The sequence below is a fragment of the Eretmochelys imbricata genome, chromosome 25 (genome assembly GCF_965152235.1).
Source record: "Eretmochelys imbricata isolate rEreImb1 chromosome 25, rEreImb1.hap1, whole genome shotgun sequence".
In the NCBI taxonomy this organism is placed as follows: Eukaryota; Metazoa; Chordata; order Testudines; family Cheloniidae; genus Eretmochelys; species Eretmochelys imbricata.
The window spans coordinates 12,481,341-12,497,684 of NC_135596.1; the positions used below are offsets into that span (position 1 = coordinate 12,481,341).

The 16,344-nt window shown below is 51.1% G+C and overlaps 1 protein-coding gene across 3 annotated transcripts in view; it reads left to right on the forward strand.

The window, feature by feature from the left end:
* Nucleotides 1-11,782: 11,782 nt before the first annotated feature.
* ARHGAP45 (Rho GTPase activating protein 45) overlaps nucleotides 11,783-16,344 on the forward strand; it is a 44,827-nt gene continuing 40,265 nt past the window's right edge. For 2 of the 3 annotated variants that reach the window (XM_077842053.1, XM_077842054.1), the window contains exon 1: nucleotides 11,783-12,056. In XM_077842053.1, the coding sequence (XP_077698179.1) occupies nucleotides 11,967-12,056 (90 nt within the window). In that variant the 5' untranslated portion in view covers nucleotides 11,783-11,966. Of the gene's footprint in view, nucleotides 12,057-12,882; nucleotides 13,018-16,344 lie in introns of those variants that run through there. The other variant, XM_077842052.1, reaches the window with a different exon arrangement.

Below are 16,344 nucleotides of genomic sequence, written 5' to 3' on the forward strand. Positions count from 1 at the left end.
GCCGGCTCCGTTCCCGGAGACTTTGTCAGCCTGAGAGCTCGGCAAGCGTGAGAGACGGAGCGCTGGGCTCTCTGGCGGGGGCAGATCCCAGGGATGGGATTTCCCACAGGTTTGGGGGGGTTGATCCACCCCCTCCCCGCGCCCCCCAGTCGCTCAAACACACACACACACACCCTGCTTCACATACCAGACACCCAGCCCTGACACGCAACCCGCCTTACCCACATACACCCTCCCCTACACACGCCCCCCCCAGCATTGATACACAGCCCACACATCTCCCCAGACACACCAAATGTTACACTCACCCTAGAAACAACCCCCCCACACACTCAGACCCATCCACCCTAGAGTACAGCCAACCCATGCCACGCCCACCACACTCACACTCTCTCACAGACACGTGCGTTCACAATCCCTTATGTCCAGCGCTTAAGTGTGTAAGGAAGAGGTGCCCGGGCTCAGGCGAGCCCAGATGTGCCGGGACTATGAACTGCCAAGCCCAGAGGTGCCAGGGCTCTCAGCCCTGGCCCAAATTAATCATTGCTTATATCAGATGATCTGGGCACCTCACCCAGACACCTGGGCGTACCCGACCCCTTCAAACACACAATGATCCCTACGAGCCCGCCAGCCCTCCTGTGTACACTCAACCCCCTGCCCCCTCCCTCACACACACTATAGGGCTGGGCATCCTGCAGTGATGGATGCCGCTATTCACCCCCTTTTTCCCCACACACAGGGGGCTGTCCTAATTCATCCACAGAAAGAACAGGAGGACTTGTGGCACCTTAGAGACTAACCAATTTATTTGAGCATGAGCTTTTGTGAGCTACAGCTCACTTCATCGGATGCATTCAGTGGAAAACACAGTGGGGAGATTTATATACACAGAGAACATGAAACAATGGTTGTGACCCTACACACTGTAAGGGGAGTGATCAGGTGAGGTGAGCTATTACCAGCCGCGGGGGGGGGGGGGGAAGGAGCCCACGCTGAGGATGGGGTATGCCCCAGGATGCTGATTGCCTTCCCAGGCATACCAGGGCAGTGAGCTCATTCGGGTTAGAAAATCGTCTGGGCAGGGCTGGGTGAGGCTTCCTTCTGCTACCAGCAGGCTGGACAGAAAGTTGCTTCCAATGGCGGGAAAAGGTGATCTTTCTACTGGAAGCTGGGGGTGTCGGCTGCATCCCATCCACCCCCCCTTTATTATTCTGTCTCCACTGAACACCTCCAACGAGACACTGCTGAGCTTGAATTAATCTGCAAACTAGATACCATTAACTTGGGTTTGAACAGAGACTGGGAGCGGCTGGGTCATTACACAGACTGAATCTATTTCCTTAAGTTACCTACCCTCACACCTTCTTGTCAACTGTCTAAATGGGCCATCTGGATCATCATGACAAAAGTTTTTTTCTCCTGCTGATAATAGCTCATCTTAACTAATTAGCCTCTCACAGTTTGTATGGTAACCTCCAACTTATCTGTATGTATATATATATATATCTTACTATATGTTCCATTCCATGCATCCGATGAATTGGGCTGTTAGTTGCTAAGGTGTCACAAGTCCTCCTGTTCTTTCCACTGCACTGGACAAACCCCAGCCCAGCCCCCAGCAGCTCCCAGTGTCAATCAGGTCCCAACCACACACGACCCATTTATGTGTCACTTTCGCAGGGCGACAGAATTAAGATGGGTTTCAGAGGAGCCACCGTGTTAGTCCGTATTCACAAAAAGAAAAGGAGGACTCGTGGCACCTTAGAGACGAACCAATTTATTTGAGCATAAGCTTCCGTGAGCTACAGCTCATTTCATTGGATGCATTCAGTGGAAAAATTAAGATCGCTGTTCTCAGGAATAAGCGGGTGTCACCCAAGCATGTATCAAGGAGTGTATCATAAGGAGGGTGCGGCATGGGAGGGCCGGGTGACAGAACAATGTGGGTAGGTAGCACCATTTCTCAACAGACCTGATCTTACCACTGAGACACCATGGCCTTACTCAGTTAATCTATCCCTATACACCCCATCTGATCTAATCTAATCTACCCCCATACACCCATCTGATCTAATCTAATCTAATCTATCCCCATACACCCCTTCTATCTATGTATCTATCTATCCATCCCCATACAGCAGCAGGGGTTGGGCTCTGCCCCCCTCCAGAGACACATGGGGCACAATGCTGGAGGAGCAGGCAGCCAGCGAGTTCCCCACCAACCCAGGGGCGGTGGGGCTCAGGCTTTGGGCATCAGCCCTGGGGTGGTGGGGCAGCAGCATCCCCATGCCCATCTCCCCGGGCCCCCACTGCCTCCCCCAACCCTCCATCTAGGGCTTAATTTGTCCCCAGGCTTGCCAGGACTGAGTAAGTCTGCTGTGAAAAGTGATACTTGTATGTTTGTCAATATCACTTTTCACAACAGACCTGCTAGCTAGCAATAAATAAATGACAATGATTTGGATGTGTCTATGTGCATATTTATTTGGTTTTCCTAAAGCTAATCAAGTAATTTCGGAAAAAGCGTGAGAGCGGCCCCCAGCAAGAGTCGGTGGCCACACGCTGAGGCCACCAAAAAATGTGCCCTGAGAACCACTGGGTTACACCGTACCGCCATGCAGGCAGCACGTCTGGATTGCTGGGCAAGGGATGGATTTCAGTTCACAAACCCAGGTTATAGGAAGGAGAACCAGCAGCAGCATCTGATTGTTTTATGAGACAGATCAGGGCTCATCATAAGCTGGGTCCAAGCGAGAGATCTCCAGAAGGGATCAGAGTGTGACAGCTGGATCTGATGGACCGAGCACAGGACTGGGAACAAGGATATTTGCATGGCAGGAGGCACACATCACCCTAATGCTCAGAAATCTTCATGGTTTTTTCAGAACCCGAGATAACGCTTCCTTCTTCCCTGCCAAGACTCTCCTCGCGCCTATCTCTGTGTGTTCTCGTGGCCCCTCGTGCGAGTGATCTTGCCTACGCTGAACTTTTTTGTACTGGTTCAAAGCCCCCATGTAGAATCATTTCACCAGTGTAAACCATGCCCGCTCCGGCACTGCACCATCGCAAGTCACGGTTAACGCGAGTGCAGCATGTCTGTGTCAGCCAGTTGCACTGGTGAAGCCGTAACAAGGAACAATGCCAGGGTTAGATTCTCATCTGGTATAAATCAGTGCAGCCTCATTGACTTCTCTGGAGCTATGCTGATTACACGGGCTAATTATCTGGCCCACTGAGCTCAGTGGAATTGTACTGATTTATGCCGGCTGGGGATCTGGTCGCATTGAATTCAATGGAGCTGCACTGATTTACATCAGCTGAGGATCTGGCCCAAAGAGCAGACCTGGCATGTGCCACAAGGCAGAAATTGATTCCCTCTTCAAAGGCCAATGGTTTTAATAATATTCATCCCCGTACGATTACACTTTTATTTCGGTGACGTTTCTAAATGGGATTGAATTTTAGAACAATTTATATGAGTAAATAATGATTTCTTTACTAATTATTCCAATAAGGAACTGGACACTGACTGGCTGTCAGTGACAAACTGCTTCTTGGGTCAGCCCACGTGAGCCGTCCTAGCAGCCGCTTGGTTCTGGCGCAGCTGGGTTCTGTAACTTCCTGAGTCAAAGCTGAGTTTCTAAGCAATATGTTGCCACTTGCAGTTCCGTTCTGTACAGGTCTTTTTACTGCGCTCATCACAGTGGCATCCGAGCGCTTCCCAGTGGTGCCTGGAGCCACAGGATTAGCATTTGCCATGCTCTGCTCTCTCATTCTCTCTCACTTCCTTGTCACTTCTGTTTAGCAAATGGGGCTTGAATAAGGAACTGGGTTTTGACTATGTGACACAATGCTTGTTGGGTCACCCCCGCCGACATATCCCGGTGGCGTCAAGACGGTTCCAAAGGAGCAGGGCCACATCGCCCCCTGACCTGATGCTTGACTCCTAAGTATTACGCTGGCACATGCCACACACCCGCCCCACTTCCATTCCACAAATGGCGCTTGACTAAGGATGAAGCTGGGTTTCGACTGGTCGTAGGTGACAAAATGCTTCTTGGACTGTAAGTGACAGGCCACTGCAACCACCAGACTCTTCTGAAGGAGCTGGGGCACATCACTCCCTGACCCAAAGCATTTCTTTGTGAAAAGTGGTGGCCCATGTCACCAGCCTCTCTCCCTTCACCCCACACTGAGGAACTAGAGGAGCAAACAGGGTCTTTTCAGAAGGTGAAGCACCCAGGAGTCCTAAAAGAATCGGTTGAGGAGCTCTTCCAGCCCACCAATGTTAATCTGTAATCAATCTTGGAATACCGGAGAAATTCCAGCAGACGGGTAAAGTGCTACTGGGCAAGCGGGATGACCCGGATAACTATTGTTCTAAAATTCAATCACATTAAATATGGTGAATTTCTAAAAATGTAACCTTACATTGATTAAACGTTATTCGGTCTTTGAATGTTGTCAGGGGCCAAAGCAGCTGGGCCCAGCTCCTGCCAGGCTCCCTGACTAACCTGGCTGGTAGACAAGAAGCGAGCTCTCCTGCACTCATCTTGTGACTGAGAGTAGCCGCATCCCCTGACTGGCTGCTGGTTTAGCAGCCCTACTCATAAGCCTGACACCCAGATCAGTGGCTGCTCAATGTGTACCATGCCTGTAGCTGAACTTGCTCTGCTCCTGCTCTGTTTCCAGTCCCCGCTCCAGCTTCGTTTCTGAACCTGCTCTGGCTCCAGCCCCCATTCCACTCCGGATTCTGATTTCTGGATTCAATCCTCAGCTCCACGTCTGGTTCATCTTCTGGTTCTGGCATTCGGCTTCTGTCCCTCCAGTACTGACCCTCGGCTCATTCCTGGACTCGGCCCACCCTGGACCCAGCTCTAACTGGCAGGCCAAACTCTCATTTCAACCACTAAGCCTGACCACCCATGGCCTGGTTGGCTACAGATATGCACCTGAGAACTATGATTAAGGAACTAGGAATAAGGAACCAAGTTCAAGCCAGTGCCTGAGTGGGAATACGTATTCTGTGCTCCCAGGGGAGGCAAAAGTCATTGCTAGAAAAACCCCAGACTTCTCCCCTCCACCCTTGGAAAATTCCAAGGGACATTGTGATTTACAGGCAGGGATACAAACAGAGCCACCCAGCCAGCAGGCTCACTCCTCCTGGTGATACACAGTCACATGTGCCTCTCCCAGGAGACGACATCCAGAGCTGATTAACCTCACGCTGTTCCACTCCCAGCATGTGTGACCCAGGCTGTCAGCCTCCCTGGAGCGACAGTTTGCGACTGATCCACTGATCTGATTAAAGGGGTGCTGGTGCCCTCAGCTGGAAATCTAGTCAGTTTCAAAGAGGGTTGGATGCAATCTCAGGTCCTACACCCGCCCCTCCCTTGCCAATTTCACTGGGTTTTGCCACCGCATTTTATTAATTTATTAAACAACATTTCCAATGTTGCCATCCCTCACTGTATCTGGTGCTGGATTTAAAAAAAAAAGCTCCAGCTGCTGGAGTCCTGTGAGTACATGACAATCTCAACTTTCCTCAAAAAAGAAAGGAGGGGGGGGGAGAATAAGTTTCTAGTCCTCATATTTATGGAGAAAAGCTTGAAAATGTGACTCCTAAAGGCTCCCATGCCAGAATGCAAATAGAAAGGACCCTGATGTTTATTATTTGGAAACAATTGATGCTTTTTAAGCCAATCTCATGATCTTTTGTGGGGGGACGACGACACTTGTGATTTTTTTTAAACTGGGGTTGGCAATACTTAGGTCCCCCCGCTCTCCCCCGCTGTTCCTGTGTGAGGGACCCACACAACCAGCAGGGGAAATGGACCAAAAAATGCAACATTGGGCCTTTCCTCATGCTCCCGCTGGACTCATCAGGAGCAGGATCTATGCCCCCCAGAGGAATGTCAGTGGGCACTCACCCTCTTCAGCCAGGGATCTTGGGGGACCCAGTCTGAGACACCTTTAGCTTGGTTTCCAGAGGTGCTGAGGCCCTGCAGCTCCAGGAACACCAAGGGCTGTAATTATGGGTAGCGAGTACTTGAAAATCCAGCCCCGAGCTCTTTTGTACCTCTGGCCCCAAGAGCTCAATGCCTCTGAAAAAAAACCAAGGCCGGTGAAGTCTTGAACTGGACTCCCCAAAATTAAGGCAGCCTCAGGTAGAGTCAGCTTTTGAAGATGTTGGTGTTTCCTCTCCGCCGGGCAGTGGGGGAAGGGAGGAAGGACTGGATTGCTGCTCTCCTGCCATCTTCCTTCTGTGCCAGCACCATGAAGCTAAGCCCTTGGCACATGGTTGGCACCACGGAAATAAATTAATTCAAATAATTAATTAGCCGAGCACAGCAGCCCAAATTGCACATTTCAAATCCCATGCCAGCTCCAGACATCCCACAAGGGTTGGGGCGCTTGGCTGCAGGGGTTTCATTGATGTCTCTGGAGAGAACCGTAGTCACTTGCAGTTTCCTCCCCAGAGATTACCCGTTATTCAAATTTTGCTGAGTCCCCCTTCCCCTTGGCACCCTACTTCCGTCAGCAGTGTTCATACAACTGGCCACACTTGGTTCTCTGCTACAGGAGTTGAACAGGGACACCGAACAGAATCTGAGCCTGTGAGTCCGTTACTTTCAGTCCTTCTCTTCTCTCCGGTTTGACCCACTATTATGTCTACTGCAGGAGCACCTGGGATCCCCAGTCACGGAGCACGACCCCATCATGCTGGGTGCTGTAGAGACACGGAACGAAAAGATGCCCCGTCCCCGACTGCGCTAGCTAGAGAGATTTGTTCTTCCCTGCTAATTCGTGTTCTTCGAAAGGACCCAGCTGCCAGCGCTGAACAGTGGGAGGCAGAGAGCGGAGCGAGATGTCGAGAGGAAGGCTGGCCTAGTGGTTACAGCGGGGATCAGCGCTCAGGGGACATGGCTCCAAGTCCTGGCTGTGCTGCTGATTTGCTGTGCGAGCCAGGGTAAGTCACGTCATATCGGTGTGGCAGCTTTCCCAGCTGTAAAATGGGGATAGCCCAGCTATTCAAGGACTTATATGGCCCCTGCCGCTGGGCTGTCCCCAAGGACAGAGGAAGCCTGTAGAGGGGGAGAGAGCCATGGAGAACCCCCTCATCCAGAGCAGCATCCTACAAGGACCATATGTCCATCGAACCTGCAGAGAGGGCTCGGTCCCTGCGCAGGAGAGAAAACAACCTCAGTCCCTTTCCATGAGTCTAAAGTGCTCCAACAGCGACCCCTCGTGACGGGATTTCAGAGAACCCAACTGCTGGAGATTGCCTGGCCTCTGACCACAGCACCGGCACCAGTCAGCGCTCCCCCTGCTGTTTTCTGGGCTCCCGAACCTAGGCCACATTTGAACGTATATAATCCACGGTCTTGTCTCAGCATCACCAGGTCCTCAACACCCAGGGCATGCTGAGGCCTGGTCTACACCACAGACCCGTACTGGTGTAATTACATCACTCAGGGCTGAAATCCACACCCCGAGTAATGTCGTGTAATGTAATCCACACCCCGACCTAACCCAGACATAGCTGCTGGAACTAAGGGTGCGGAGGGTGCTGCTGCACCCCCTGGCTTGAAGTGGTTTCCATCAGATACAAGCTCTACAGTTTGGTTCAATGGCTCTCAGCCCGCCCCCCCCCCGCTATACCAACTGGTCCAGCGCCCCGCTTGCAGACAGCGCTGTGTCGGCAGGAGAGGCTCTCGGGAAGGTGGATTAATAAAGCTGACGGGAGAGCTCTCTCCCGTCAGCTTGAGCCTCTTCATTAAACTGCCACGCGCGCCGGTGCCTCGTTTTAAGTGTAGACGTGCCCTACATCTGAAACGATTCCGCTGAACTTTTGGATCAGACTGTCCTTGCAACCTTTTTGGTTGGCGGTCACAGAGGCTGGTATAAATGAGCGTCAAGCCCCCCCCCCCCCTTTAAGTAAAGAGGGTGACCATTTTACAAGGTAAAAATAAGTCCCTCACTAAAATATGCCCCCTTTGGGGGGTGGGGAAGCGGAGTTTGGCCAGAGTTCTTGCGTAATGTGGGAGAGAAATTCTTTCAGATACCATGGGGATGGCTCCCATGTAAACACCTAGAGAACCAAACGTGGGAGACAGGAATAGAAGAGAGAGAGGAAGCAAGAGAAAGGAGAAAGAAAAGAAGGTGGGAAAGGAGAAGCAGGGCAGCCTAGCAGATATGGCGCTGGAAGGAGAGCTATAGATTTCTAGCTTGGCCATTGACCTGCTGGGTGAAGTCACTTCCCTTCTCTGCACCTGTTTCCTCTCCCAGTCATTTGGCCAGTTAGATGGTAAGCTCTTTGGGGCCGGGACTGTCTCTTACTTTGTGTCCGTAGGTAGGGTGACCAGACAGCAAGTGTGAAAAATCGGGATGGGGGGCAATAGGCGCCTATATAAGACAAAGCTCCAAATCTCGGGACTGTCCCTGTAAAATCGGGGCATCTGGTCACCCTACCGTCGGAGCCTCTAGGTGCTACCATCATACAAATACCAAGAGTCAAGAAAAAGTTTTCCTTCCTGGTCAGAAATTGAAACTGAGAAGAGGCTAAAGTGTTAAACCCAAAGCCATTAGTTCTGGAGAGAGAGTCACCAACTTCTCTGGAGCTCAGAGCGGAACCCCAAGGCCTGAACAACGTCAAGGAATGCACCAAGTTTTCCATGGTTTCACTGCCCCTTCTTGCCAACGGGCGGCAGCAGAGTTCACCGAGAGGAGCGGTTCTCAAACTTTTTTGATCCCCCCCCCCCCCCCGTTCTTTGTGTCTGCAGTAGTTTAGGCAACCACACACACACCCACACACCCCTGCCACACAAGCATAGCAACATGCAACCCTCACGCAATCTTACAAACAGCCTGGCATTGATTCAAACAGCACCAACGCGCCATTGTCCTAAGCGCCAAAACAAAACTGCGATGGCGGTCGATGCTCAGAGAGACATGTGCACACCGTGTCGTAGCCAACGGAGTCACGTACCGATGGCAAAGACTTAGTACCGTGCTCGGCAAGCATCACAGAAATCCGTCACAATCACAGAGCCACCGGCAGTCAAACACCCAGCGCCACCTGAGGACCTGATCTGTCTGGAGGAATCGCTTTTGCCAGCCATTCATTGCCTGGATAAAATGTGTGCAGTATGTTTTTCCCCCCTCCTAAAGCTTCTCGTGCCACGCCCCAGAATACATTCTGTGCCCCCCAGTTTGAGAACCTCTGACCTAAAGAGATCGGCCCAGGCTAGCCCGGCCATCTGCAGGTTAATAATGCCGAGTGGCTCAAATTTGGCACTTTGGTCTCCCGTGAGACCACTTTTAACTGCAGCAGATACCCAACCTAGCACCACTCCACAGGCAAATCCCCAGCCATAGGCAGACTCCTCATCTTGCTCCATGCAACTAGAGGCTTTCAGCCATGCGGCCCAATCCTTCAGTCCCTACTCAGGCAACCGACTGCAGTGGGCAGTTTACCTGATAACTTGAGGATCAAGCCCTTAAACTGCACTGACCGGGACCAGTTCTCTGATACACGAGGGCAGGGGCTTAAAGTGGGTGGAAAGGGCCCCTGAGAATACTCCTTGTGCTGGGGGCCTCCTTGCTCCGTGGCTGCTGTAGAACAGGAATAAGGGCTCTGTACCACCTCTGCTTCCAGCAGATAGAGTGGATGTTTGCAGCCACAGAGCATTGCCAGGGTCCAGGGGGGCATGGGAAGCAGAGCATAAGGACAACAGCCCTGAGGCTGCTCTAGCATGCACCAGGAGCCAAGAAGTGCCTTGAACAACCCCAGAACTCAGGGAGTGCAGAGATGGCTTAAAGCCACCTTAAAAACACCCTGCAGCCCTGCCCCAAGCACAGGAATGGAGGAACTGAGACTCAAACCCACAACCCAGCCATACCTCATCGGGGCAGGGACAGAGCTAGCAACATGAAACATGCACGCATACCAGCTGATCCTTCCTTTCCTAGTAGTCACCCTATAGCCTCACTATCCAGAGCACCTCCTTCTTGCAAGACCCAGTGTTGCAGCCCCTCTGCCTCTCCCTCCTCCTCTGGCGGTCTGTGCGGTGACCTGGCTCTCCAGCCGGGTCCCACGAAAAGTCCCACGCCTTCTGGGGAACAACGTCCAAACTCTAACTCTTCCAGGCTCAATCCTCCACAGACACTTCATCGCTCTCAAATGATCTGCCAAGGTCTTCTTCCCTGACTCTCAGGGCTTCTTCCCTGCAATTTCCTCTCCCAAGCCTGCTTTAGGAGTGGCCTTGTCCCCAGCTGCCTCACCCTTCAGGACTGTCCCAGGGCACAAGCTCCTTCCTGTAGGCCCCTCTGCGGTTCCTTTCCCAGAGAGCAGAAATCCCCAGCTACCTCTCTCCTAGGTCTTCGCTCTCTCTTGCTCTACAAGTCTGGTTCTCCCCACACTGGCTCTAATCCTTAATTATCTGTCTCCCCTCCAGGGGCCACAGAATGGGTTAATTGGGCCCGATCTTGCAAGGTGTGGCTTGCCCTCTCTCCGCATTGCAGTCAGCAAGAATGGACCCAGGAAACTGTCAGAATAGGTTGGCTCTGCCTCCTACCTCTGATAGTGGCAAGTACCAAGATGCTTTAGAGGGAGGTGCAAGAACCCTGCTGCTGCAGGATAACCTGCCCGGGGACTTATCTGCTGAGTGACCACAGTCAGAATTTCCTTATGCCATGAAGCATGAGGGTTTATATCCCCCTCTCGGTTATTTCTAACATTTACTATTGTAACCCTAGATTTCCCGTACCAATGTCTCTAATCCCTCTTTTCATATCGCTGAACTGTTGGCTTTAATGGCACAGTGCAGCAATGGAGTTCCACAAGCTAATTGTACCTGTCGGCATGCGCAGGGTGGCCAGGCAGGACCTCTCAGGACCTGCTCACAGAGTGAGGCCCTTGCTCAGCCACTCAGCAGGTGCAGTTAGACAAAGATTTTGTAAGATAATCTAATGTTTTGGGCACCATAAACCATGTTGCTTCTAGGAAACGAGAGGGGCGGGGTGGTGGTGGTATTGTGGTTGAGGCACTGGGCTGGGCTGCAGGGGGGTGATTAATATTGGTTTGTGTTACTGTAGCACCTAGGAGCCGTAGTTGTGAACCAGGACCCCCCTGTTCTAGGTGCTGTACAAGCACAGAACAAAAAGACAGTCCCTGCCCCAAGGTTTGATTCCCTCCTCTGCCACTGATGTCCTCTGTGACCTTGGACAAGTCACTTCATCTCTCTGGGCCTGAGTTCCCATCTGTAAAATCGGGGGGGAATAAATACATTATACAAATAAAGCTTGTAAGGTGCTCTGGCACTAGGGGCCAGGTAAGTATAATAAATAGGGGGATGTTCAAAAGCACAAAGGGTGATTTGGTGCCTGACTCCCACTGAAACTGAGCAGGAGCTGGGGCGTAATTCTCCTTGGTGTCTTTGGAAATTTCCCCTCTAATCTCTCCTGGCTTCAGTTCCTATCTGGAAAACGGGGCTAATTAAACCCCCAGGGGAAAACTCATCTCAAAGAGAGAAATCCGGCCCCCCTACAAACAGTGATCACAACCCATTTTTCCCCTCCCCACTTAAAAAAAACAAAAGTCAAACCTCTAAAAACAAAACAAGAAAAGAGGAATCAAGCTGCTGTTGTCTCTCTCTCTGCACATTTGCCTTGCCCTGTGAAGTGTCTGCAGGTTAGCCTGCCACGCCAATCAGGAAATAAGTCAGTATCACATGCCTCAGCCCTGACAGTTAAGCGGGGAGCTAATGTGGTTGAACTGCTAAGGGAGTTGAGCCTGAGCTGGGCAGGCTGCAGCTACACAGGGGCATCTACGCCAGGCCAGAGATCAAGCTGTGGTAGATGGAAACAGAGAGAAAGAGAAATTGAACCCCAGCGGGGAGCGAAGAGACTGGGGATCGCCTGGGGTGGGACGCAAGAAAGATCTCGCTCTACCTTTGGGAAAGATGTTTTCAAGGAAGAAACGCGAGTTAATGAAAACTCCCTCCATATCTAAGAAGACCAGGGCAGGAAGCCCCATACCGCAAACCCCATCTGTAAGTAACGCTGCATCCTCTTTCCCTCTGCTCAATGCAAATGTGAAAGGCTAGATGCAATGGGAGGGAGGGTGGCTCTGAAAATTACCAACTTTTAGGGCAGTGGTGGGAGGAGGGGGTGGGGGGAAAGATACCTTAGGCAATAGTTTATCTGTATGGAAGCTGGCTTTGAAAAGGAGAGAAGATATGATTAAGGGGGGTGGGGGATGAAAGAAATTAAGCAGCAGCAGCAGCAGCGTTGGGGAACGAAGCGAGGGAAATGATTATTAATGGGAGAGAGGATTTGGCATTCACGTCTATGGAAGGCAACTTTGCAGCATGAGATCAATGAGGGAATGAGATCAAAGCCGGAGAAGGAGGAAGACAGGAGCTCATCTTTATTTATGCTACAGAGAACAAAAATCAGAGTTTGGGGGAGGCTATCTGGGGTCAGCTTCCTCCTGCAAGCTAGGGTCAGCTCTGGAAGGAGGGAGCAAAGGGGGACGGACAGGAGCGTGTGGATGTTTTTTAAACAAGCTACACGGGGTTCCAAAGCAGGCAAAAAGGGAAGCTCCCAGCTTCATCTTCCTGCGGCTTTGGAAACAACTGTGGTTGAGACACACACCCTGACCCACCTCAGCCCCTCCTTAGAAAGAGACTCAATTTAAAATACAGATTCTCTGAAGAAGGAATGGGGTGGGTCCCAAAGCCGTCAAAAACTGTCCAGCAGCTTCTTAAAAGGCAGTGGCTCTGTTTGCTCCTCCTTCCCCATCCTTCTTTCTGGGCCAGTTCTTGGGGGTTTGTGGATGGGTCCAGCCCATAGGCCCCTTGTGTGTAAGATCAGAGGATGCTGAGCAAACACACAACTGGGAAGAACAGCTACAGCCCGTACTCTGTTGAGCTCAGGAGAATGGCAAAGAAACACGGCTCACATGAGCATGCCCTGGACTCCCTCTCCTACAGACCAAAGGTGTGGCTGAAGGTAGGTGGGAACCCAGGGTCAAATTCTGCCTTCTGCTTCTGTCCTTGCAACTCCACCCAGGGGGCAATAGGGAAACAGGTGGAATCCAGCCCCATGATTTCAGCTAGAACCCCTCCGGCCTCCTAGCCAAGCCTGTGAGGCATAATAAAGCTGCCACCAGACGGGGAACATATCACCCTGCAGTTGCCAAAGCAACAGAGTTGAGAGCCCATGGAGCCAGTAGCTTGTAACGCCAGAGGGGGCTGCCTGGTGTTATCATGTCTCGCTCCTGGATAGGGGTTCGCAGCGGTCTGGAGATTCCTCTTGGCTCAGTTTGCCTGTCGTTTATCCTTCTGGGATCTTGGAACTCACAGTCACCGCCAGCCTCCTGGGGGTTCATTTCTCATTTTTTGTCTCTAATTGAGCCTCGTGCAAAGGTCGGTGCCAGGGTTTGAGAGAGAAGGGCCCTATTTATCCACCGAGCAGCCAGAGCAAAGGCAGCAGAAGCTTCCCCACAGCCCTGCCCTGGAGGGACCATCTCCAGGGGAGAGGAGAGGGCAGCCCGCAGGCTCATCCAGTTCCTGGGCTCGCGGCTGACGCTGCCACCACGAGGCCCAGTCGCTACCAGCTGGGGTGGGTTTTGTCACGCTTGCTGAGAACTGGGCTGAGACCCACCTGACCCATTTCACGCACAGGCTGCCGAACAGCCGTCTGATAGGAACTACTGAAAGTGGCATGGATCTGAATCACTGGCTTAGAGGTGGAAGACGCCACCAAGCCCTGAGCCATGCTGTCCCTTATGGGTGGCTCTAGAAGGTCCTTGATCATATAGTGGTCTCATGGGGCTCTTCTAGGTAACTCCTGCTTTCCTTTTGTGTTGTGCTAAATAAAGCGCCTTTGGCCAGAGAGAAGACATCTGCCGTTGTTGGCTGCTCAGCTAGGCTGGCTGGTCCTTTCCTTTCTGTAATTGAAACTGTTTCTGTTATCAGCCATGGTTTCTGATGCAACTCTACCCACAAACCAGACACGGTTGGCAGGGAATGGCTCATGGGTCTCCAGTCCACAGCGATGCCCTCCTATGACTTCTATGTATATTACAGCCTTCTCCTGTCACTGGCTTTGAAAGACCAGGTGTCTTTCCAGTACAGATACACTGACGGGGTATTTCATATGCAAAACCTGTAGAATAGGAAATGCCAGATAAAAGATGTAAGGGAAACATATCAAGCCAAATTCTCCATTTACACGTACTAGACTCCCTGGAAGTCAATGGGACTGCATGGGAAGAACTCAAAGTTGTCTCTGGCCCATCACAAGCTCTTCCTCCAGCACCTACACACATTAGAACTGACTTGTCCTGCATTTGATCTGAAATCCCCTGCGGGAAGTCAACAAATCTTCTTTGAGGTGGGAATGGAAAAGCTCCCGTGGGGATCAGGATGTTGAACCATCACGTGGTGACACTGTGTCACAACAATGCCACATCGCGTTACATCCCAGCATGGTGTCTTCATCACAGTGTGAGATCACGGCAAATCACCTACAGGGAACACTCTAGCCTGGAGGCAATGTCTGTCCTCTTGCACACCCAGTTGTGCCCGGGAGTTGGAGAACATAGTCTGAACTCTCAGCTTCTCCATTATCTCCTGGCTTTGGCCAGTTTGCACCAGCCATACTCTTTAACGGCATTTGTGCATGATTACAATACAGTGTCACATACTCCGGTTCCTAGGCCAGACCCAAAGCCAAGGTGGAGGAAAGTACTCCAAATCCATGAACAGAATAACCTGCTCTATGTCGACATTGGCACTGGGCGTCCAATGGAACCCCGTGTGACATACAATGACCTATTGTCAACCCACCTGGTAGAGGACAACCCAGTATAATATAACGTGGTATAGGGTGCTCAACACTGTAATTCCACATGGCAAAAGGGGCCCCGGTGCAGAGAGAGACACCAGAAGAGACAGTGGAGGAGAGATGACCAGTAACTGATATAAGCCAGGTTTCAGAGTAACAGCCGTGTTAGTCTGTATTCGCAAAAAGAAAAGGAGGACTTGTGGCACCTTAGAGATTAACCAATTTATTTGAGCATAAGTTTTCGTGAGCTACAGCTCACTTCATCGGATGCATTCAGTGGAAAATATAGAAGATGTTTTTTCATGGTCTGTGTGTATAAAAACATCTTCTGTATTTTCCACAGTATGCATCCGATGAAGTGAGCTGTAGCTTACGAAAACTTATGCTCAAATAAATTGGTTAATCTCTAAGGTGCCACAAGTCCTCCTTTTGATATAAGCCAGGCAGCCAGCAGGGACATGGAAGAACCCAGCTCAGTGATCAGAGAGAAAAGTCTGTGGTTTCTGAGTTGATGACTGATGCTTGTGAAAGGTCCAGCAGCAAGGGCTGGTTACGTGTTGAAAGCTTTGGGGGAAGGTCTTAGGCAACTGAGACTGTGAAGGCCATATTGTATTTTCACCCCTGTGGGACTTTGCTTCTTGAGTTCCTGTGGGTGTTTCCAGTGGTGCAGGGGCTGAGCTTATAAAGCTCAGTGCCTGGCTGTTGCTGTGTGGTACAGAGCAGTGGATCAAGGATGCAAGTGGATCAGTACCTCAGGGTCTGGCCTAGTGGCACTCTATAAATCGAGAACTCTTTGGAACCTCATTCCAGTCTGGGCAGCCCCTCCAGAAGGGAGATGCTGGGACAGACAGTGACCTGTGAGCATCCCTAAATTATAGCCAGTGTTTCTACAAATGCTTCCTACAGCACCTCCTGCTGGGAGGGCTGGATCAGAAGCAGCTGGGAGCTGTGCTCTAGTAGGGCTTTCCCGACTTGTAAAGCCAGTGATACTCAGAGCATGGCTTAGGAGCTGCATGGGGCTCTTGAACGTGTCTCCTGAAGCTCCGTGCAGCAAGTAATATTAAAATACAGCGAGATTTAATTATTAACCAATCAGGATGCTTTGATGATGTTATTAACCAATTAAGTTAACTTACTGTCTGTGAGAATAATATCTATAAATATTTCCCCTGCCATACTGTCTAAATAGGAATAGTACGATAGACAACGGAACACTGAATTCACACTCCTGTGGCTCTTTCGGGTAACGTTGATCGCTGGTTTGGCTCCTGAACCCCTGAGGTCTGAGTAGCCCTGTATTAGTGCTGGTGGGATCAAGACTGTCTTGTTCCAAGAATTCTGCAATCATTTTGTTGTATCGAAATTGTAATTCATCTTTGTTCAGTCATTTTGTGGTCTCAGGGGGGTCTACCCCCACTGTTGACCTGAATTCTTACTGGTGTCAGCGGGAGTTCCACACACAGGGCAAAGAATGCAGCTCTTACAGTT